General features: G+C 53.2%; 10 protein-coding genes across 10 annotated transcripts; 5 read left to right on the top strand and 5 right to left on the bottom strand.

Moving 5' to 3' along the window:
* Window positions 1–208: 208 nt before the first annotated feature.
* Window positions 209–1440, bottom strand: J4E93_007349 (uncharacterized protein; the record flags this gene model as incomplete). Its single annotated transcript, XM_049345259.1, has 3 exons — window positions 209–647; window positions 732–1350; window positions 1398–1440. The coding sequence occupies 3 exons, from the start codon at window positions 1438–1440 to the stop codon at window positions 209–211; spliced, it is 1101 nt and encodes a 366-aa protein (XP_049197489.1).
* Window positions 1441–1967: 527 nt separating this feature from the next.
* On the top strand, window positions 1968–2700 carry J4E93_007348 (uncharacterized protein; the record flags this gene model as incomplete). Its single annotated transcript, XM_049345258.1, has 2 exons — window positions 1968–2304; window positions 2354–2700. 2 exons carry the CDS (start codon window positions 1968–1970, stop codon window positions 2698–2700), a joined length of 684 nt encoding a protein of 227 aa, XP_049197488.1.
* Window positions 2701–2858: 158 nt separating this feature from the next.
* On the bottom strand, window positions 2859–4239 carry J4E93_007347 (uncharacterized protein; the record flags this gene model as incomplete). Its single annotated transcript, XM_049345257.1, has 2 exons — window positions 2859–3952; window positions 4023–4239. The coding sequence occupies 2 exons, from the start codon at window positions 4237–4239 to the stop codon at window positions 2859–2861; spliced, it is 1311 nt and encodes a 436-aa protein (XP_049197487.1).
* A 1280-nt stretch (window positions 4240–5519) lies between these two features.
* J4E93_007346 (uncharacterized protein) lies at window positions 5520–6202 on the top strand (the record flags this gene model as incomplete). The annotated part of the gene is made up of 3 exons (XM_049345256.1): window positions 5520–5673; window positions 5723–5794; window positions 5844–6202. The coding sequence occupies 3 exons, from the start codon at window positions 5520–5522 to the stop codon at window positions 6200–6202; spliced, it is 585 nt and encodes a 194-aa protein (XP_049197486.1).
* Window positions 6203–7178: 976 nt separating this feature from the next.
* J4E93_007345 (uncharacterized protein) lies at window positions 7179–8941 on the bottom strand (the record flags this gene model as incomplete). Its single annotated transcript, XM_049345255.1, has 3 exons — window positions 7179–7540; window positions 7617–8693; window positions 8752–8941. The coding sequence occupies 3 exons, from the start codon at window positions 8939–8941 to the stop codon at window positions 7179–7181; spliced, it is 1629 nt and encodes a 542-aa protein (XP_049197485.1).
* Window positions 8942–10059: 1118 nt separating this feature from the next.
* Window positions 10060–11124, bottom strand: J4E93_007344 (uncharacterized protein; the record flags this gene model as incomplete). Its single annotated transcript, XM_049345254.1, has 3 exons — window positions 10060–10390; window positions 10443–10509; window positions 10581–11124. The coding sequence occupies 3 exons, from the start codon at window positions 11122–11124 to the stop codon at window positions 10060–10062; spliced, it is 942 nt and encodes a 313-aa protein (XP_049197484.1).
* A 197-nt stretch (window positions 11125–11321) lies between these two features.
* Window positions 11322–13540, bottom strand: J4E93_007343 (uncharacterized protein; the record flags this gene model as incomplete). The annotated part of the gene is made up of 2 exons (XM_049345253.1): window positions 11322–13262; window positions 13334–13540. The coding sequence occupies 2 exons, from the start codon at window positions 13538–13540 to the stop codon at window positions 11322–11324; spliced, it is 2148 nt and encodes a 715-aa protein (XP_049197483.1).
* A 754-nt stretch (window positions 13541–14294) lies between these two features.
* J4E93_007342 (uncharacterized protein) lies at window positions 14295–15755 on the top strand (the record flags this gene model as incomplete). The annotated part of the gene is made up of 1 exon (XM_049345252.1): window positions 14295–15755. One exon carries the CDS (start codon window positions 14295–14297, stop codon window positions 15753–15755), a length of 1461 nt encoding a protein of 486 aa, XP_049197482.1.
* Window positions 15756–16639: 884 nt separating this feature from the next.
* J4E93_007341 (uncharacterized protein) lies at window positions 16640–17973 on the top strand (the record flags this gene model as incomplete). The annotated part of the gene is made up of 2 exons (XM_049345251.1): window positions 16640–16644; window positions 16668–17973. The coding sequence occupies 2 exons, from the start codon at window positions 16640–16642 to the stop codon at window positions 17971–17973; spliced, it is 1311 nt and encodes a 436-aa protein (XP_049197481.1).
* A 372-nt stretch (window positions 17974–18345) lies between these two features.
* Window positions 18346–20416, top strand: J4E93_007340 (uncharacterized protein; the record flags this gene model as incomplete). The annotated part of the gene is made up of 5 exons (XM_049345250.1): window positions 18346–18365; window positions 18421–18449; window positions 18504–18692; window positions 18747–19606; window positions 19667–20416. The coding sequence occupies 5 exons, from the start codon at window positions 18346–18348 to the stop codon at window positions 20414–20416; spliced, it is 1848 nt and encodes a 615-aa protein (XP_049197480.1).
* Between the last annotated feature and the right edge of the window lie 31 nt (window positions 20417–20447).

The following is a 20447-nucleotide window of genomic DNA, read 5'->3' as shown; positions in this document are numbered from 1 at the left end:
TGAATGTCAATGAAGACCATCAGTCTATATCCAGTAATATGGTCTGAGCATATTTGATCCCTTCATGTGCATGAGCATGATGCTTTAATGCAATACCAAGTGGCACATAGAATGCCCACATCAGGTCCCTCGGAATATCTGTTCAATCCCCCAACCTTTTCTTTGACCGACTTTTTCAACACCCGGTACAGCCATATCTTCGGGAACCTTATGGACCCGCCCAAGAGGCTGGGAGATAGGGCTGATACTGTGCATGCCTCCCCTCATACGCTTCTCTGAACCCAGACAGGGCCGCTTCTTCTGTCGCCCCTGTGATCGCCAGACCGATAGCCTGCCCGAAGAGTAGGTACAACTCCCTTTTTGCCTGGTCCAGTCCGCGGAGACCAGTATATGACGCGTAATTGGCGTAAAGATGCTGGAACTTGACCTTGACGATCAGAAGACCTGGCTGTCGCTGATCAGGCGGTGGTGGCTCCACGGTCCCGCGCGCGGCTTTCTTTGGTGACGCTAGCCGACGAAACTGAAGCAGAGGTGTCATCCATTTCTCTCGCAGGCTGATCTTTCGAGGGCCATGATGAAGCTCTACACAGACCTCAAGTTCGCGTAAGCCAGTAAGCTGTTTCGAGGCGGCCTCGCAAGCTCGCTGCCTGAAAGTGGACATGGCGTTAGTTACTTCTGCGTGTAGCATACCGGACAACGTCCAAGTCCGTCATTATCGCAACCATACTTACCAACTTTGATGATGCTTCTCTTGCCAAACCACGTCCACGGTCTTGTTTGGATTTCCATAAGTACTGTAGTGGAGATGCAACCTGGTAATGTTTCCCAAGTGGATGGACGAGGCATATTTGAAGAAGTTTGTCATCCGCTTTGGCGCATCGAAGACGAAAGTCGTGTTTTGGTAGAGCAACTTCACTGTCTCTGCGTAGACTTGCTTGCAAACAAGACTTAGCGCACATAGCGAGCCTGGCCAGTTCGTTCGCAGGCCCTGAACAGCTTTGTATTTGCCAAGTGATCTCGAGAAGCGAATCACAACAGGAGGAGTCGCGTTCATCTCAGGATCAGGCGCAGGAGTCGTGCTATTTGTAGCGATTACATTTGATGACAACTTGACAGTCTGTGGCTTCCGCTGCGTGAATTTGGATCCTTTGCTGGCGATCTCACAGCGACGCTCCGAGTCGAAGTAGTAACCGTATATTTGGTTTCTGATCTCACCGGGTAAGGCGAGGAAGCCGCGCATCTTCTTGGGCGGAGACCCTCTCGGCTTGTGAGCGCGGGAGAAGAGACTGGTACCAGTCATGACCGCCGGGCTGACAAGCTTGAAAGCTTGTAAGACAATGTGTTGCTGTGCTAGTGAATTAGCCGGAAATATTTGTTAGCAAGTATCAAGATGCCACCGAGCTGGTGAAAGTCTGTGTCTGTATTGGAACCAAGGAACATTGGAGGTGGAGCCTGGGTGCCTGGGCCCTGATATCGTACGTGGACGCTAGTCGCGTTTGGGCTAGTGATCAGAGCAACTGCGGGCAGCCACGACAGTCGCCCCTGCTGCATACCGCCATGTTAACCATCATGTCTTCGCTAATCTCGCGCCAACGTATCCTCCTTCGCCAGCCTCAATTTCTTGCAGCTCGCGCCTTCTCCTCCTCCAGGATAAACGCATCTCGCCTCCGTCAACCCGGCGAACCAACCGGCCCGAACGAAGTGAGTAGAGATGATACAAAATACATGCGACGCATACACTGACCTCTTATCTCAACCTCTGCAGCCTCCGACACACATCCGAACACCTCCCTCGAAATCCCCACTCAAAGTCTGGCCCATCCTCGCGATATTGGGACTAGGCACATACCTGTTCAACGCGATAATTGATCAGCGAAAAGGCGAGGGATACCAACCCAAAGGACCTATTCAAGGCCATTCCCCCAGCGGCAAAGGACAAGTGAAGCCTTCACATCCCCACTAGAAAGATGCCTGCCATTGAAAAGACTGCTGCGGGCTCGCGCGAGTCTCCCCGCTGGTCCAGCGACGAAGTGACCGTCCTTTTCGTCCTTGGTGGCCCCGGTGCCGGAAAGGGTACGCAATGTACGAAGCTCGTCAGTGACTATGGCTTCAAGCATCTCTCTGCTGGTGATCTGCTGCGCGAAGAGCAGAACCGCGAGGGCAGCGAGTTCGGCGAGATGATCAAGACGTACATCAAGGAAGGCACTATTGTGCCCATGGAGGTTACCGTTCAGCTGTTGGAGAACGCAATGGAGGCCAGCATGGAGAGCGGAGAGAACCACGGAAAACTGTTCTTGATTGATGGTATGATGACCCATGCAGCTTCTTTCCAGTCCATGGTCTAACATGATAGGCTTCCCACGCAAACTCGACCAGGCCCACGCTTTCGAACGCTCCGTCTGCCCTTCCAAGTTCACCATCTTCTTCGAATGCTCCGAAGCTGTTATGGAGAAGCGACTTCTCGTCCGCGGCGAGACATCGGGACGCGCTGATGACAACCTCGAGAGTATCAAGAAGCGCTTCAGGACATTCGTGGAGACAAGCATGCCCGTGGTCAATGAATTCGAGTCGCAGGATAGGGTTGTCAAGATCAACGCAGAGCAGGAGCCTGACCAGGTCTACCGGGACGTTGTGGAGAAGCTCAAGGAGCGTGGCGTGAAGCCCATCAACATCACCTTTGTGCAGACACAGGCTTCATAGTCTATAGGGAGACGCTCAAGAATCAATATATCTGAATTGCATTGTCTATCATGCAGCTCGAGGGCTGCTGTTCATGAACCTGAAAAGCCTCATAATGCATCCGTCCCAAGCCGACACCTTTTGAAAGAAGGAAACGCGCACCAAGACGACGTAACCACTTAGTCCATATCGTCATCAATGGCTCTCTGCTGCTTCCTCTGTCCGCCCCTTCCGCCGAACCGCGACGCCATATCGGCCTTCTGGTCGGCCTTGTTTGCTTCCTCCTCCTTCTCCTGTGCGAACCTCTGCTTCTCCTGCTGGATGACCTGCAGAACACCCTGCAGACTGTTTCGCCACAAATCTAACCTTGAGGCTACCTCTCTCCACTGGTTGTCGCCGAAGACGCGGTATGTTGAGCGGTGGATCAGGAAGGTCTGGTTGAGCTGGCTGAGCTTGCCCTCGACGAGACCAGCGCGGATCACGTCAATGACCCACATCTCGACGTCTTCGGATGGTACTTGTAGTGCTTTTGCAATCCTCTCGTAAGGTAGCGACCTGGCTTGGCCCGCTGAAGCAGCCATGGACGCAAGGGTGAGGAGGCGCATCTTGCGGTTCAAGGCACCGGCGTCAAGGCCGGACTCCTCAACCCAGCCATCGTGCTCGTCCTTGAAGTCGTTGTAGTCATCTAGAAGATCGGAGTTGAAGATTTCAAGGAGCTGGAAGTATATGGGGTCGGAGTTACGGAGGGCCTGGATCGAGTCGAGATCGGTGAGATCTTGGAAATCGAAATGAGTCGGGTGTGTGAGGGCCGACTTGAGGGCGCGAAGAGAGAGCTCGCGAGCCTCTGGGGACGAAGCCTGCTCTGAAGGGAATGTCCTGAGTGCGCGTAGCAGATATGTGTATGCCTGCTCCTCCTCGCCTGCGTCCGATGCGACGTCGCTCACAGCAAGGTAGAGCTTGCGCGAATCCTCCTCCCCGGTCTTCCATGCGGCTATCCAGCTGTCGAGCTGCTTGAGTTGTGGTCGCAGTGTCTCGAAGTTTGATGTGGCGCGAATGACACGGAGAATGGCAAGGAGCACGTGGTAGCGCGTCTCGCTGTCCGGCTGGGTGGTGTTGAAGATGGTGCTGAGGATGGAGAGCGCAAGACCACCACCGTTCAGAGGCGACGAGGAGATGGGCGTGCTCAGGTTCTGGCACATCTTGGGGATGAAGATGGAGACATTTGGCGACTGGTTTACGAGGTGGATGAGCAGGTTGTAGGCCGCGATAAACTCTGCGCACTCATTGTTAGCCCGGTGTTTTCTCCATCAGAACGACCCCTCGAGTCATTGCGGCAGCCGTACCCTTCTCTGGCGCCTGGTTCAGCGCCTGGCTGCCGACGACGAGCTTCTTGAGCACATCGTCCTTCTTGTTCTCCTTGAGCAGGTCCGCGCTCTCGCCCTGGAGGTTGGCGCTCTCGTCGCCCTGGGATTTTTTGAGGCTGTCGATGTATTGTGCGAACTCGTCGGTAAGCTCCTCGAAGGTGCCCTCGATGAGCAGCGTGGTCTTGGCGCCCGGCATGGTGAGAATAGCAGAGACTGGTATCGGGGCAGTGTGTAGGCGGCGGGCGCAGGGGCGGGGCTGGTGGATTGTCGACAATGGGAGCGGCGTTGGTGGGATGCCAAGATTGGAGTTGGATTTTTGGGAAGTCGCTATCGATAGCCGCACAGACAAACAACACCAACAGCCAGAACCACTTGCTGCCTTGGACCATGTCACACTTCTTGAGTTTACTGTGTACAACTTTAAATCCTTGGAAGCCTCACAAAGTTCAGTTCGATACCGGTCAGCGTCCTCAAGGAAGCAGTGCCTTGTCCTGAACTGTGTCAACATCAAAGCCCGGCCGCTCGAAGGAAAGCACTTACCATCATACAGCGCAATCTCATACACACCACCTTCAGCTTCCGGGTGCACAGCTACGAAAGACCTTTCCGTTAGCGCACTCCCATCTCTAACATCAAGGACGTTGTTATCCAAGATGAAGACCCCCCACTCCGCCAACTCTCCCTCAAGCACGCCGGTCGAACCCGGACGCAGTACATCGCTCATGTATAGGAGTTCACTAGACTGATTTCGACTATGCAACACCACCTGTCGATCCCCATCCTCGGCCGCATGAAGCTCCCACGTGTTCGTTGCATTGTACTTCACGAGATAGAACTTGCTAGCGGCATCCTGTTTGTCGCTGAGTACGTAGGTGCGTATGTCCAAAGAACTGACTGGCAGAGACACCCATTGGCTGTCCAGGGACGGATCGTCGCTGTGTTCGATATTCAGCGATTCAATATAGAATATTCCAAAGGATTAGACGTACGACGAGGACCGCAGCTGATAGAATTGGGTACCCGAAGCTGGGACATCAAGTTGGACTCGTCTATCATGTGACCACGCCAAAGCCGTGTCAGACAAGCCTATAGCAAGAGCGAGGAAGAACTTCATCCCGAGATTCAACACTGGAAAATTGCTTGCGACGGAAAGGAAGACACTCAAGTCAAGTGCCGATAACACGTATGTATAGTTTGCGGGGGCGACAGGGGTCGGAATGAAGGCCCCTTCAGCCTGCAACATATCAGATTCGCTTAGATTCAAGCCTCATCTATAAACATCCTGCCTTTCTAAATTTCTCTTGGCCTGTACTCAACATGTTGCAGAGCACCCGCATGTCGATAGCATGGCTGTAGTGGAGCCGCCAGACCAAATCATGCCACAGTGGGGCCTTTATGATGTTGTTCGTCGACTGCTCTCAGAAAATCACCGTCTGAGACCCTGATATCCATCACTCCTACTAAAAACGTGTCAAAATGAAGTTCACGACCATTGTATCTTCGCTGGTCCTCGCTGCGTCGGCCACCGCGCAGACAACGCCCTCGGGCTTCACTCCTGCCACCAATGCAACGCTGGATGTCTACTACGGGACCCAGTACATCAGTCCCGGTCTCGTTGTTAGGAAATCAAGTATGAACCCGATGTGCAAAGAATGATGTGCCATACTGATGTAAAACAGCAACGGCAAAGGCTCCTGTCATTGGTCTCACCAACACAACACTCAGCGGAAAGTACCTGCTTGCAATGATCGGTATGTCCCCTTTTCATTATCGAAAACGCACCACACTGACACTGCTCAGACATCGACGTCACCCAAAACGGCCGTGCATCAACCGTCCTGCATGCCCTTCTGCAGGATTACACGCCATCCGGCACCAAGCAGAACGGCACATCAGTCCTCACTACGACAGCCACAACACCTTCGTCGTACTTTGGTCCTGCACCACCCGCTGGCGCGCCTCCCACTCATCGTTACGTATTCTTGCTGCATGAGCAGCCGGCAAACTTCGCGGTCCCGGCTGCGCATCAACAGGCTGTTAGCAGCAGGTTCGGCATTGACTGGCCAAAGTTCATTGTGGATGCTGGGCTCAAAGCCCCGATTGCTGGGAATTACTTGCAGGTGAAGAGTGGAGATAACACGAAGAGGTGGGAAGCGTAGGAAGAAGCTTGTCCCTCTATCTCGAAGCGCAACATATCCCATTCAAAATGTACCTTCGCGTTCAATAGTCTGCAAATGCAAATCCAAGTCCCCACCCCCCGAAGTTCAATGCCGATCCCTTCCTCCTCACTACCTAAACTCCACACCTAAATCATACTGTGCAGTTCAGGTTGTTTCCCAAAGTAGTCCGGAACACATCCAAAAGACACTGATGCGCGCGATCCCCATCTTCACTCAGTATCTCGCTGCTGTCGATAACGTATGCGCCTGCCGGAACGACGATGCCGTTGTAGTACACGACGGTATCTACCGTACGAGCTTTGCATGCTATGAATGCCAACAGTCAGTAGTCAATCAACAACTGATGGGATATGACACGCTGCGTACCTTCCTTCTCGTTCGACCACATCCACCCAATACTATACATGGTCTGGTCGTAATGCAGAATGCTCTTCGTGGTATCGTATACGACCCGCCGTCTTCTCATGTTGTTTTCCGTCCAGGCCTCATCGGTGACGGCGTAGGCAATGCAGCTGGAAGATGAGCGGCCGATTTTGTCGATGGCTGTTACGCTGGTGATGGCGGTTGCGAGGATGGCGATGAGGCTTGCTTTGCGCATCGTGAGGACTTTGCTTGTGCGTTTAGACGGAGGTGGCTGGAGGGGTAGGAAGGAGAAGTATTTTGCATGTCTTGTTGATATGCTGGCCTGGTAAGGGGTCCGGTTGGTAGGGCTACGGGCTGGGGGATCCGGTGTTGGAACCGTGGTACTTGGTTAGGGGACTTGACACCAACACCGAAATATTATCTCATCACTTCACCGCATGCATGCCATATGTGTGCTTGGGACCTGTGCAAGTTGAAGTAAAGCAATGTATTCGTCGCGTCGCGAGAAGCGACATATCAAGCGCAACTAAGATATCCACATGAAAAGAACCTACTCGCCAGGCTCATGTCATCCATACATGAAAACCTCTGATTAGTGACCAAAGGCTTGTGAATTGCCTGCATTAATCTTTGCAAACTCCCTGTTCTCTTTCTGCCATTTCCTCGCATATCTGACGCCAAATCCGTGTTCGAACACTTCGCGGATGGCCTCGAGTGGCATTCCCTTGACTTCAGGGAAGCAGAAGATAACGAATAGCCAGCCGACGAAGCAGATGCCTGCGTAGAAGCCGAAGGCCCCTGATGGGGTGATGCCTTTCATCATGGAAAGGAAAGTCGAGGCGATGATGATGTTGGTACTCCAGCATGTGACCGTATTCAACATCGTTCCAACAGCTCTGACCTCCATAGGAATCAGCTCGGTCCCGATCCATGCCACGGTAGCCACACCACTAGCTGATTGAAGTTAGCACTGGTCTAGTGATAGCGGAAGGGAAGACAAAAACGACTTCAGCATAGTGAGGGTACTTACAGTAGAAGCCAACAAAGATGATGATCGTGGCAATGAGGACATAACCTGGCCAGCCAATCTCTTCGCTCTGAACAGCCAATGTGCGGAGATCAATCGGGATGTAAGAGAAGCTGACGGCAGCGATGACAAGGCAGACGCTCATCCCCAGGATCGTTACTAAGAGAATGCGACGGCGGCCGAACTTGTCGACAATGACAAGGTTGACGAGCGAGAAGATGAAGTTCGTAGCGGAAACGGTAATGGCGACAGCGGTCGCGTTGTTGAAGCCGACAATCTTGAAGAGCGTCGCTGAGTAATACATGAGTGTGTTGAAGCCCGACAGTTGCGAAATGGCCATGATCGTGCATGCTGTAAAAACGGCGCGGAAAGTGGACGCTGTGGTGAAGATACGGGCCAAAGTCTTGAACACCGAATCATCCACCATAGTCTGTGTGGCTTCGTTGATGCTCATCTCAATGCTCATGATCTTCGCGCGTCGCTGCTCTTCGGTCGATGTTGGGTAGATGCGCGTGAGGACAATACTGGCTTGGTCCACGTTCCCGTGTGCGACTAGTTGGCGGGGAGACTCGGGGCAGAGAGTCAGAAGACCGGCAAGGAGGATGGCGGGTGCCGCACCGATGCCAACTGTTGCTCTCCAGGCTTGCGAGTTGGCGCCTCCGACTTGTGCGAAGCCGGCACCGATGGATGACGCAAGAAACTGGCCAAAGGTGACGCTCATGTTGTTGAAGGCGATCATCCGGCCGCGATACTTGGCTGGCGCCAGTTCGGATATGTAGAGAGGAACTATCATAGCCGCCGAGCCAACACCCAGGCCTACGACGAAGCGGCCTACCGCGAACTGTGGGAGGTGATACGCAGCCGTCTGGAGTATGGTGCCGATAACGAAGACGCCGCATGCCAGAAATATTGGCAGCTTGCGACCATATTTGTCGGCAATCATACCGGCAATGACGGCTCCCACGAGGGCACCTCCAGAGGTGAGTGATGTGACGAGCTCCTGCTCGGAGGACGTGAGTTCGTGGCCGAGAGATGAGCCAATAGTCACGAGCACCGAAGAGATGTAGCCAGTATCGTAACCTCGACAAAGTCAGCAAGGTCGGATCTCAGAATCCAACTTAGGAATAGAGTTACGCACCGAAAAGGAGGCCACCGAGAGAAACAGTCATGGAGATTAGCCAAGCAGCCTTCGAAGCAGCTGTAGCTTCGATGCCAGAGAGATTTGCGATCTGATCCGCATGTTCGCGTGCAGTCGTGATATCTTCAATCTTGTCGATGCTGGAAGTCCGTTCGTTGAAGACATCAGCCTTCTTCAAGTCTTGAGCCATATTGACCTGTAATTGGCAGTGGTGAGGAGTTTGGACAATGTTCCAGATGTGATGATCAGAGTCAACAATGTGATAATGACAGACGAGGCTCGAGAGCTTGCGATACTTCAAGCCATACTCCAGGAGATATCGCGTGCTACTTATGCTACTCGTGTAGCCTCAAGGTCGCGCTCCGACAATGGCCGACACGACGCGCAACCAAGCTCGATGCGAAATGCTCTCGCAGGCTGACCTGGATTGCCACGTTGGGATCCGTCGCACCATACTGGCAACACCTTCCCCAGGTTTTCACTCGCATGTCTCCGCAAACCTATCGGGTATGCGTCATTCTTCGCTTCGCAATGCTGGGGTGCATGGGGAAATGCGGGGGAGGAGCCTAGAGAACAGGGTAGACCGGCGTGTTGGAACCGCTTGACAGCTCAATCGGATGCTGCACATTGGTTGACGCGGGCATTGCGGATCGAGAACGCTGGTCGCGCGTGCGGCTGAGGATTGTCGGGGATAGGAAGTTTGCGGCATAGACTTCTACGTTGGGCGCCAAGGCTCGGGGTCAAAAGGCCGTGTCCTGCGGGCCTGCCATTTTCAACATTGCGATCGGATGGATATCGCCCGACCCATCCTATGGGAAAACCACAAAGCCGATAGAAGGTTACCGAAGTCCAGGCGGCTTTTGACAAACTTGTTTGATTCGCGAATCTTGCGATGTGACGTGACGAAACAAGTCGGGGTAGCGGAAGCAACAACTTTCTCAATTGGAGCCAGAGCTTCTCCACGTGTGTAACTCTGCGTGATTTAGGGCGTTGGCGTGTCATTCGTGCTCATGCAATCGTTGATTGATAATGCTACTCAAACACCATCAGATCGGCATAATCGTTCATCAATGACAGTGTTGGGATGAGCGAGCGCTTCTTGGTATTACATTAACATTAGATATTGCTATAAGGTTCTCGCTGTAACGAGGAGATCTATCATACCAAAATGACCCGCAGGTCCAAAAAGTGAGGGCCTGAGAAGCTAGTTGGCTGTCTTTAACCAATGATCTGCCATATCTCGTCTTGTCTCCTCAAGGAAATCTATAAAACTCATGAACTCCCCCAGGAAGTGATATCGTGAATCGTCTACTCTTTCTTGGCGTGCTTGATGGGGTTGCCCTGCTCATCCACTAAGCCCTTCGCACGCATGACCTTGAGCGCATCGTGAATAGGGTCCAGCTCTGGCTGCGGCGCCCTGTGAGAGCCGAAGTAGGTGTCGGCCCAGGTGAAGTACTGTCCGTAGTTGACTGTGAAGTACATGTGATGCAGTGTGTGATGGGCGGGGCTGTTGAGCCACTTCTCTGTCCAATGGCCAGTAATCATATCGCCATCGTGAATGAAGATGGTCCAAATTTGGACAGCAACAAAGAGGACCATGTACAGATGCCTCTGCATGGGGCAGATGAAAACGAAGATGCTTTTGAGATTTAGCAATGAGGTTTTGAGGAAATGGTCTAGAGAATACTCACTGGTATGGCAAGGATTGGACGAACCCATCAAGCGGGTGGAAAGCTAGCGCAGCCCATGGTGTAGGAACTGTTAAAATTAGCATTGGTATTGAGACCGACAAAAATGCAAGACATCTGAAAGAGACCGAGGACACTTACCAATCCATTTGTGGTGTGGCTTGTGGATGTACTTGTATACGCTAGGGTGGTGTTCTAGGCGATGAATCCAGTAAATGGCAAAATCATTGAAAGCCATGTACAGAGCGGCCGAAGCCACCAGCCAGGGCCAGCCATATTCGCTTGTGTTGGTATAGATCAAGCTGTGGCCGCGCACTTCAGCGAGGAAAATAGGCAGGGTACAAAGGTTGATGAAGGGGATGGCGAAGAGCGATGATTTGATCTCTTGGGAGACTTGGTTCTTCAAGAAGCGTGGATGGTACTCGAGCCGGCGATCAAAGACAAGGTAGTAGGATAGAGAGCTGAAAAAGAGGTAGAGAGAAGTTGCGCCGAGCTGAGTAATGACGAGAATCGATAGAATTTGACGGTAAATGTTGTCGCGTGGCCATTGGGACGCAGGCGCTGTGCTAGCGGCCGAAAAGTCTGAAAACGAAGAGTTCCCTACGCTGAAGCCGGGCGAGGGGAGAGCCCATGCGTAGGCTTTGTCCAGGACAAGAGGATCCAGGAGTTCCAGAGCGACATCCATTGTTGACTGCTATGCAAAGAGAGGTATGAAAATTTGAGGTGTGAGCAAAAGGTGGCGGAATAACTGGCGCACAAGCTGCCGTTGGGGCGCGGATGGGCTCTGCCCGTGTTGCTTGGCTTGGCAGGGGTAAATTGGTAAAAGTGGGGAGGCCCTCCCTTCGTACGAACGCGCTATGGTAAACAGCATCTCAACCGAAATCACCCCCAAACATCCGCCTTCCATTTGCCCCTCTTCTTCAGCCCGTCAGCCCACGCTTTGACGTCGGCCTCGGTCTTACCCTGCGCACCCTGGACAGCTTCTCCCAGCCTCATATCCACCTCCCGGGCCATGCTTGCCTTGCCGCAGATGTACATGTTGGCCCCTCCTTCCAGCATGCCCAGCATCTTGCCAGCGTGCTCGGCCACCCGGTCCTGCACATACACTCTGCGCTGCCCTTGCATTCGCGAGAATGCAGTCACGATCTCTAGCTTCTCCCCGAGCTGTTCCTGCATCTTTGCCAGCTCGTCATGGTAGATGTAGTCCTCCTGGTTCCGACATCCGAAGAACAGCAACATCTTGCCAATCGGCTTACCAATCGCATGCAATTTGGCGCGCTCCTGGAGAAACGCACGGAAAGGAGCGAAACCGGTACCAGCGCTGACCATGATCAATTGAGTCGAAGCTGTGATGGGCAGCTTGAACTTCGACTTCCTCACGTGCGCGAGAACCGTTTGGCCCTGGATGTCTCCACTTCCGACTGAGCGGTGATAGGTGGGAATTGGCGTATTTCCGGCCGGGCGAAGATTGGATGCCGATAAGAGGTAATTGGACGTCAGGCCAGGAATTGTGGTTCTTGACTGGTCTTCAGTCGTGATCGTCTTATTGACTACCAGTGCGGTGATCGCGATGCGCCGGGGAGACGTTACGGAACTTGAAGAGATGGAGTAGTATCTCGGCTGGAGTGGCAGCAAGTTATCGATAACGAAGGCGAGCGGTATCGAGGTCCACGCAGCACCAGGGATGGCAAGCTCGAGCAGCCGAGCGAACGTGACGTGTGCAGAAGACGTGAACCGCTCGTAACACCCACGGTCCTGCCCAATGCCGAGGAGCTTCGATTTGGCTTGAGGGGTGGGCGCAAACTGAGCAAGTTCGAGCACAGCCTTCCGAGCCACAGGCGCGCAAACCTCTAGATGATTGCGGAAAGCTATCTCGAGCGTGCACGGCGACGGTATCTTTGACTTGTCGGAACTGCTCTTCGGTGCTACGGTGAGGCAGTCGTGTCTACGGTCTTGCAAGCCGAGTATGTCGAGCAGTCGGTTGACTTCCTCCTCAGGGTTGACGGGCCAGATGCCGATATGATCCCCAGTCTTGTACACGATGTCCGTATTGCCCAGATCCACTTCCAAGTGCACGCAGTTGCGATCCCCCGACACGAACAACTCGCGAGAGTGTTTAATGGTCAAAGGAACTATGGCTGAGTTCAAGGCAGATCGTTGGTGGTGTACCGAGGTGGCGGAATTTGCTTCGGGACCAGGGCTCACGGCGGCGAGATCAACCCCCATCGTCGGCTCGTAAGTGACAGCCTTCTCTTCGAACCCCATCTGAGCAAGCAGAGTGAAGACATCATCTTTCCATGCTTGGTAGTCCTCCTCTGTGCCACCATTGGCATCGTCGGCTCTCTGCCGTGGCATCAGCGCAGTAGCGCCTGCAGCATCTAGGGCATCGGCGACGACATCGAGGACCCTGTTGTAGTATTTGTAGTTGCTATTACCGAGACCGAACGCCAGGTATCGCAAGCTCTCAAGCCGAATATTGTCGTCGCCTACCCGCTTGATCCAATCCCAAAGGCCGGTAGTGTTATCGCTCGGATCGCCTTCGCCATATGTGCTCAGGATGAAGATGGCGAAGTACTTGTTCTGGATCTTCGCAATACTCTCGGCATCGTAATCGGATAGGTCTGCGACCAAGGTATTCACTCCGTAGCGCGCGCCGCACTCTCGACCCAAGTTTTCGGCGAGGCGCTCCGATGTACCAGACTGTGAGCCCCAAAAGATGACGCAATGGTAGCCGCCCTCATCGAGGCGTTGGCAAACGTTGCGCGTAGAAGTGGTCTTCCCGTCTGAAAAGCCCTCTGCGACCTGTGGTCTCTCAAAATACACCTATAATAACAGCACGGTCAGTAATGCTGCGACATCAAGGATGCAAAGTCACGGGGAAGTAGTCTCCTTACATGGTAGTTCGGGTCTGGCTTGTCCCAAATGCGACCACGAGTGATATACCCGAGCGATGTAAGAAGAAATAGAAATGCAGCTAGTCCGTCTGCTGCAGTCGAGGGCTTCAAACTGCTGAACACCGGTGTTGTGCTGAGTGCTTGCAGAAGAGGATTGAGTTGTGACCTCAACTCTGACATGTCAAGTGGTAGACCAAGTGAATCCATGATAACAGAAGGAAGCAAAGTAGCCTACAAAGGTTTGACAGGCTGAGGCGACGATATAGCCAGGGAGAAGCAAATGGTATCTCTCAACTAGTCAAGAGCACGTGGGCCACTGATGACAGCCGCACAAGTACTTGCACCAACCCATCGTTCTCGGGCATGACTGCCAGGCCTGAATTGTTGATAACAACCAGACTTTTCAGGGCGCAACGCTTTCGGTAGTCCGTGGAGATGCTTAAACGCTCATGGCAGTGAGGATCATGACGCGAGTAAACTATGGCATCCCCGCGTTACCCCACACTTTAGCTGTCAGTTGGTGTCCACGCGTAGTTCCCGATTTAACTTTGCAAGCCCGCATATACCGTTCATAGCAATGCATTCCGCAATAGGCCGTCATTCTCCGAAGCATACCCTTCTTGGTAAACTTGGGATGCAGTCATTCACTTTTGCGGCTGCGTCAACGGGCATTGAGATACCGCGACAAGCACTTAAGTAAACTTTCAATCGCACAATCCATACTACCACTACGCAAAGCTGCTGATGAGATTAATTTCAACGTCGCTGTTGTATTGATCACGACCCAAGATGTCTACAGCGGTCATTTCCATTCCGTATGCTGCTGCGCTAGGCGCATGCGCTCTCTTCTACTTTGTTATTTATCCTGTAGTCGTTTACTTCCGGGATGCGAATGGTATGTCAGCCATCAAGTACAATAATAATATCAACTGACATCTCAGGTCTTCGGCGTTACCCGAACATGCACCCGCTATCGGGCATATCTTCGATCCCGTTCATGGTGCTTGCGCACGGCGGAGCGCGATCCACATACCTTGAGAAACTACATCGAAAGCATCCAGTAATCCGTGTGGGCCCCAACTTCCTGTCGTACGGCGATCTTCGAGCCGTGAAAGACATCTACGGCCATAACACTCCCTGTACCAAGGACGGATCGTACGTTGTTACTGCAGGCTCACATTACCATCTTGCCGATGCCATTGACAAACATGATCATGCGCGGAAGAGGAAGTTGATGAGCTCTGCGTATGCAATCAAGAATCTGGAGGGCTGGGAGCACAAGGTAGCCGACAAGACGCAGAAGCTACTAAATCACTTTGACGAGTGCTGCACCTCACCATTGTCTCCTGGACAGCTACCGAAGCCTGAGGACGTGAACCTCGACTATCGGAAGTGGACAAACTTCTTCACACTAGACGCTATCGCCGATATTGGACTTTCCGACAAGCTTGGATTTCTCGATCGGGGCCACGACAGGGTTACTGGACGGAGGACAGACGGCTCGACATACGAATGTGATTTCAGACCAGCACTTTACAACACAGCTCGGAAGCAGTCGTTGTTGATCTGGCCATACGACTGGTATCCGCTCATCAACAAACTCTCGAACGTCATCCCCTTCTACAAGCGCATGAGCGACTATGCGAACGAATGGGAGGGCGTACCGGTTCAACTCGCCCACAAGCGCCTGGAGCGGTACAGGGCAGGGGAGAAGCTCGACGACTTCTTCCAAACGCTGATGGAAGACAAGAACGGCCATCCGAACAACCTGGAATGGGGCGAGATCGTCGCGGAAGTGAGCATCATGATGAACGCCGGGTCTGCTACGACAGCGATTGCGATGGCCAATGTCATGTACCAATTGATCAAGCATCCGGATATCAAGATGAAGTTGGTGCAAGAGATCGATTCGGCACTGGAAGACGATGAAGAGGAAGGCGATGGGGTGGTCGCTTACGACAGGGTAAAACACCTACCATACCTCCGTGCATGCCTCGACGAATCGCTCCGGCTCTTCCCACCAACACCCCATGGACTCCCGCGACAGACGCCAGCCGAGGGCGTCAACATCCTTGGTGACTACATTCCGGGCGGAGTCTCCGTCGCCATGTCTGCATATGTTGCGCATCGGCAGGAGTCCGTGTTCCCGCACGCCGACAAGTTTGTACCGGAGCGCTGGTTGGGTGAAGAAGGCAAGGCCTTACAGCCCTACTTCCTGGCCTTTTCGGCAGGTGCAAGAGGCTGCATCGGACGCAACATCTCGTACCTGGAGCAGACGGTGGTGTTGGCGAGTGTGTTGAGGCGGTATGATTTTGCGCTGAGTAGTCCGAATTGGGAGCTTCAGCGGCTGGAGACGATGAACTGGATCCTGGGGGAGATGCCTGTGAAGATTTGGCGACGGGAGCGGATGTCGGCCAGGTAAGAGTAGAGGTGTTTGGAGCTTCATAGATTTGCGAAAATCGTCAAATGCAACGGGTCATCGCAAATTGTCCACATCGCAACGGAGAAGCCCATATTACTGAGTGTATTTAGTGCCCAGGTGTCACAGTGACGATGCGCAAATCTCGATCAGGCGTGCGCCGCGACCGTTCCTTTGCTCCACCCGCGCATAAACACCGAGATAGCGCCTGAGCTGATTGGCCCCCACACACATACTATTACTCCGCTGTGCAGCATACATAAACGGTTCTACATACCCTAGTCATCGCAATCAGATTCATCTCCATCTCGAATCGAGAGCGAATCGAGAAACCATCATCGCTTATGTCGCAGCCGCCAGTACCAACTCAGCCACCTTTGGTGCCTTCGGCGACCGTGTCTGAATCCTCGCCAGCCCAGCCTCGCCCTGCGCGGTCAAAAAACGGCTGCAATGCGTGCAGGTACGCGGAAATTCTTCGTTACTCTGCACCAACGCTCATCGACATAGGAGGCGGAAAGTGCGATGTAATGAGCAGAGGCCCAGATGTGGACACTGCGAAAGACTGAATCTCGATTGCACTTGGAACCGCACGCCGGCTCGTAGCACTACCAATCCATCCCATTCCTTCAACACTGGCCAGCATCAGCCCTTCTTTTCTGGTCCACTACCCTTGGAAGGGTACGGGTTTGGTTTTGACCTATCTGGGCCATTGAGCTTGGGCACCTGGGACGAAGCTATGCTGTTGAGTCCCAGCTCATGGCCAACTGACACTGGGTCTTTCGCGAGCGTAGCAACACATTCGGACCCGGTCTCGCAGTCCATTCACCAGTCCCGGCCGACTCATAGATCTTCAAGTCAGACCCTGGGAGTAACGTCTTCTGCGAGCAATGAAGTGCATGAGCTGCCAGAGCGTAGACTTCACCAGCCTGATCCAGCTTCGACCTCGCCGTTCTCCACCGAGGGCGCGTCGACTGGACCGAACGAAGATTACCTCTTGCACACATTTCTCCAGATGCTCATGCCACCCATCCTGACGCCGGTAGAAACTGGTCCCAAATGGGCATCTACCCGGGCATTCTTTGCCACTCTGGCTGCAGAGTCACCCATCGTCAAGAGTGCCATCATGGCTTTCGCCGCGATGCAGATGCAGCGCAGTGGGCTGGGTAACGACATGGCCAAGGCAGACTGGAGGCCTTTGTATGAGACCGCATCCAGACAGGTAGCGAATTGCCTAGCAAAGACGCGAGTAGTCGAGGACAGTGACCTCAGACACATGCTCGCTGCCCTTTTCCTGCTGACTTATACCGATCTTCTTACGGAAATGCTGCCACGAGCCCACACGAACCTACGCGAAGCCTATACACTTATTAAGAGTGCCAGCAAGACCACCTTCTCAGCACCGGAACGCCGACTCATCTCATGGATGCGCCTACTTGACGCGCGCGCTGTGTCAACAGCAGGTGGAGAAGGACTCTTCTTGGCTGACACAGACGAGACCATCTTTGATGCGTCGCCTGCGGCCAATCCCGGGTCAGATCCGGACACGTCGGATACCGAAATCGAGGAAATTCTGTTTGACGTGTTATATCATCCCGGTATCATGTTCTATCAAAAGGTGCAGTCCTTCGCCGGTCGCATCACACGCATTGACCCGTGGCGTCGTACACGCGGCACGGTTCAGGATGAGACTGAAGTGATGGCCATCGCAGCACAGATCTCCAAGGATCTACATGCACTTTACGGCCAGCGACCAGCATTGATGGATCATGCGGTTGCTGGAAACCTCACCGAAAAACACATAGCCAAAAACTTAGCAGGCGCACTCACACGGAGTTTCCGGACCTATCTCGCAAACTACTACGCATCGTTCATACACTTGCATCGCGTTGCGTACGTGCAGTACCCAAAAACCAAGGATGTAATAAATGCCATAATGAATATAAAGCGTCTGACACATCTGATGGCGCAGGCAGACGAGTCGCTGCCGGTCAATGTCTTGTGGCCACTGATGATGTGGGGGTGCGAAGAAGACGACTTGGAGGAACGAAGATGGATCATTGAAGCCATTCGCAGTCTCGAGAGCATCGCTACCAACGCGAAAGCTACCGCAGACCTGTTGGAAGAAGTGCAAAGACGGCAGGATGAAGGCAAGCGAAGAGTCGACGTGCGTTTGGTCAGCCAGGAGTATTTCGCATCATCAAACCATTTCGCAATCGTGTAATGTTCAGCCCAGCTCCAACACGCACATTGAAGCTCACCAGAAACACGTGGCCGAGTGCCAGTCGCAATTCTGTTAGTTTTTTGCAGGTATCGAGCGACAATTTCGGCGTAAGAGAATACGGGAAGCCTTGCCATTTACAGGTCAATGCGCGTATACTTGTCATTTCCGGCTCAGACCTATACCAATCAAACTGCGCATTACGTTCCAAGCTTTCCTCCATCGGAAGATGCCCCGCAAGCTTCCAGACTTAGGACGTTGCATGCGAAGCGGGCGGGGTAAGTGACCCGAAAGGAAAACCGACAAGATGGGATCGATTTCCCGGCTCAACGTAGCAACTCCATCGTTCACAGTCCTCGGGCCTCCGACCTCACGATGAGACAGAGAAGCGGATGGTTAGTCAAAGCCGCGGGATTGCCCGCATGTAGAATTTTGCTGATTGCTGAACAGCAAAGCTTGTCGTGAGCGTCACATCAAATGTACGGGCTCTTACAATTCAATGCCATCCAAACGCTTAATGTAGGAATTTATAGGCGTGAAGCTACGTGACTCGGAAAAATGCAAATACTGCACCGAGCGCAAAAAGCCATGCATTCGCGGCAATGCTTTTCGCTTCCGACCTGTCACGGCGGTCAAGTTCAACGCCGGCGAAGACATAGGATCCGCTGAACAGTCCCTTGAGTTCCAAGTGGGACAGCAGTGGGTTGACATTCCAAGCTCATGTGCGTAGAAAACTATTCATAAATAGCGACAATCGCTGATGAAACGTGGTGTAGTGCACTTTGTTGAGCCGAACAAGGACAGCGGTGACGAAGAAGAGTACGAAGCTGGGCCGGAAAGCGAAGCGAATCCCGAAAGCACGCCCAACACTCTCGACGTTGCATCAAAAGCCCGGCGGCAAAACTCAAATTTGAACAGAGTGTCTAGCGAAAGCCAACTGGCGTCGACGTACGGTGACCTAACCTCGTTCGTGGACCTTCCAACCTCGGACCTCAACGACACTAGCGAGTTACCTTCCATCCACGAGGTCCTGAACACTCAGGTCCCACCGTCTCTAATCGGTATCACGAGCTGTACCAGTAATAGTGCGCCGCAAAGCATTCGCGCCGTGTCTTCGATAAGTCAAATAGTGAACACAAACTGGCAAGCAAGCCCCGGATCACTTCAACGTCTGTCACAGTCCCCGAGTCTATCGAAGAAGAGTCCTTTCGGATCGATCAACAATAATCACTCTCCTTATAACTCCACAGCATTCAGTCCTTCCTCAGCGCCGACACTCAGGTGGCCCGTGAACAACGCACACGAAGCCCGTCTCCTCCATCATTACCTCTTCTTTTGCACCTCGTGGATCGATGTGTGTGACTCACGGCGGCACTTTGCTACTGAGGTACCAAAACGCGCAGCCCACTTCCCCGTCATTCTCAATGGCATACTGGGTGTTGCTGCAAGACACTCCTGGCTGATGGGCAAGGCCGTAGAAGACGTGTCGCAGCCTTATGTAGATCAGTGCTTACAGGCGCTAATCGTAGCACTTGAGGACCCGCTGGCACATTGGGATGAGAACTTCCTCATAGCCGTTATCCTGCTTCGGCTTCACGAAGAGATGGGCGATGCCGACGAACACTGCCACCACCTCGTACGTTCTCTCGCCCTTGAGCTTGACTGTGTATTTTTCCTGACCACATGATGATTACAGGGTACCGCCCGTATACTAAACAGTATCTCCTCCTTCGCCGCAGACGGTGGCCTCCGCGAATCAGCATCCTGGGTTTCTCTCCGCCAACACATCTACGTCTCTCTTACGACCCAAAAACCTCTCAACCTAAGCCTCGACAACTACCGCCACTCAGCTGTCTTCAGCGAGTTTGACGACGAAAGCTGGGCGAATCGCATCATATTCCTGTTCGCCGTCGTCCTGCAAACTGTCTTCGGAGGCACAAACAATGGCAGCGAAAACATCAGCCGCGAAACATGGAAAGAATTGAACGATGAAGTCGAGGAGTGGGAGCGGACGAAGCCCTGGACGTTCTCGGCCTTCCACGTCGAACCCGATGCGGGCGACAAGTTTGAGGGAAGCTGGCCCGAACTGCTCTGTCCGCAGGGGATCGTGGCAGTCGGGCTGCAGTATTACCACCTTTGCAAGATACTGCTCACGATATACTCGCCTAACGCCTCATTAGTCGGGCTAGCGGGTGTTCGGGCTAGGAAATCTACCGACGCGGCTGTTCGCAAACACATGAGAATAACGATAGGGTATGGCGTGAGTAATAGTCATTGTGGTAACGCTATGTTCCAGGGTAGTCACATTCTGAGTGCATGTGGAGCTTATATCATCGATCCGCGGGAGCAGCAAGCTTGTGTGGAGTATCTGGAACAGTTGCAGAGACTGATAGGGTGGAGGACGGATGGCGTCTTGAGGGATCTTCGAGAGCAATGGGCGTTTTGAGGTGACGACACAACGATTGAGAGAAGGGCTT

Source organism: Alternaria ventricosa (assembly GCF_023758065.1).
Source record: "Alternaria ventricosa strain BMP 2768 chromosome Unknown scaffold_13, whole genome shotgun sequence".
Classification (NCBI taxonomy): domain Eukaryota; kingdom Fungi; phylum Ascomycota; class Dothideomycetes; order Pleosporales; family Pleosporaceae; genus Alternaria; species Alternaria ventricosa.
Note: the sequence above shows the minus strand (reverse complement) of the source record. Positions and strands in the feature narration are given on the sequence as shown.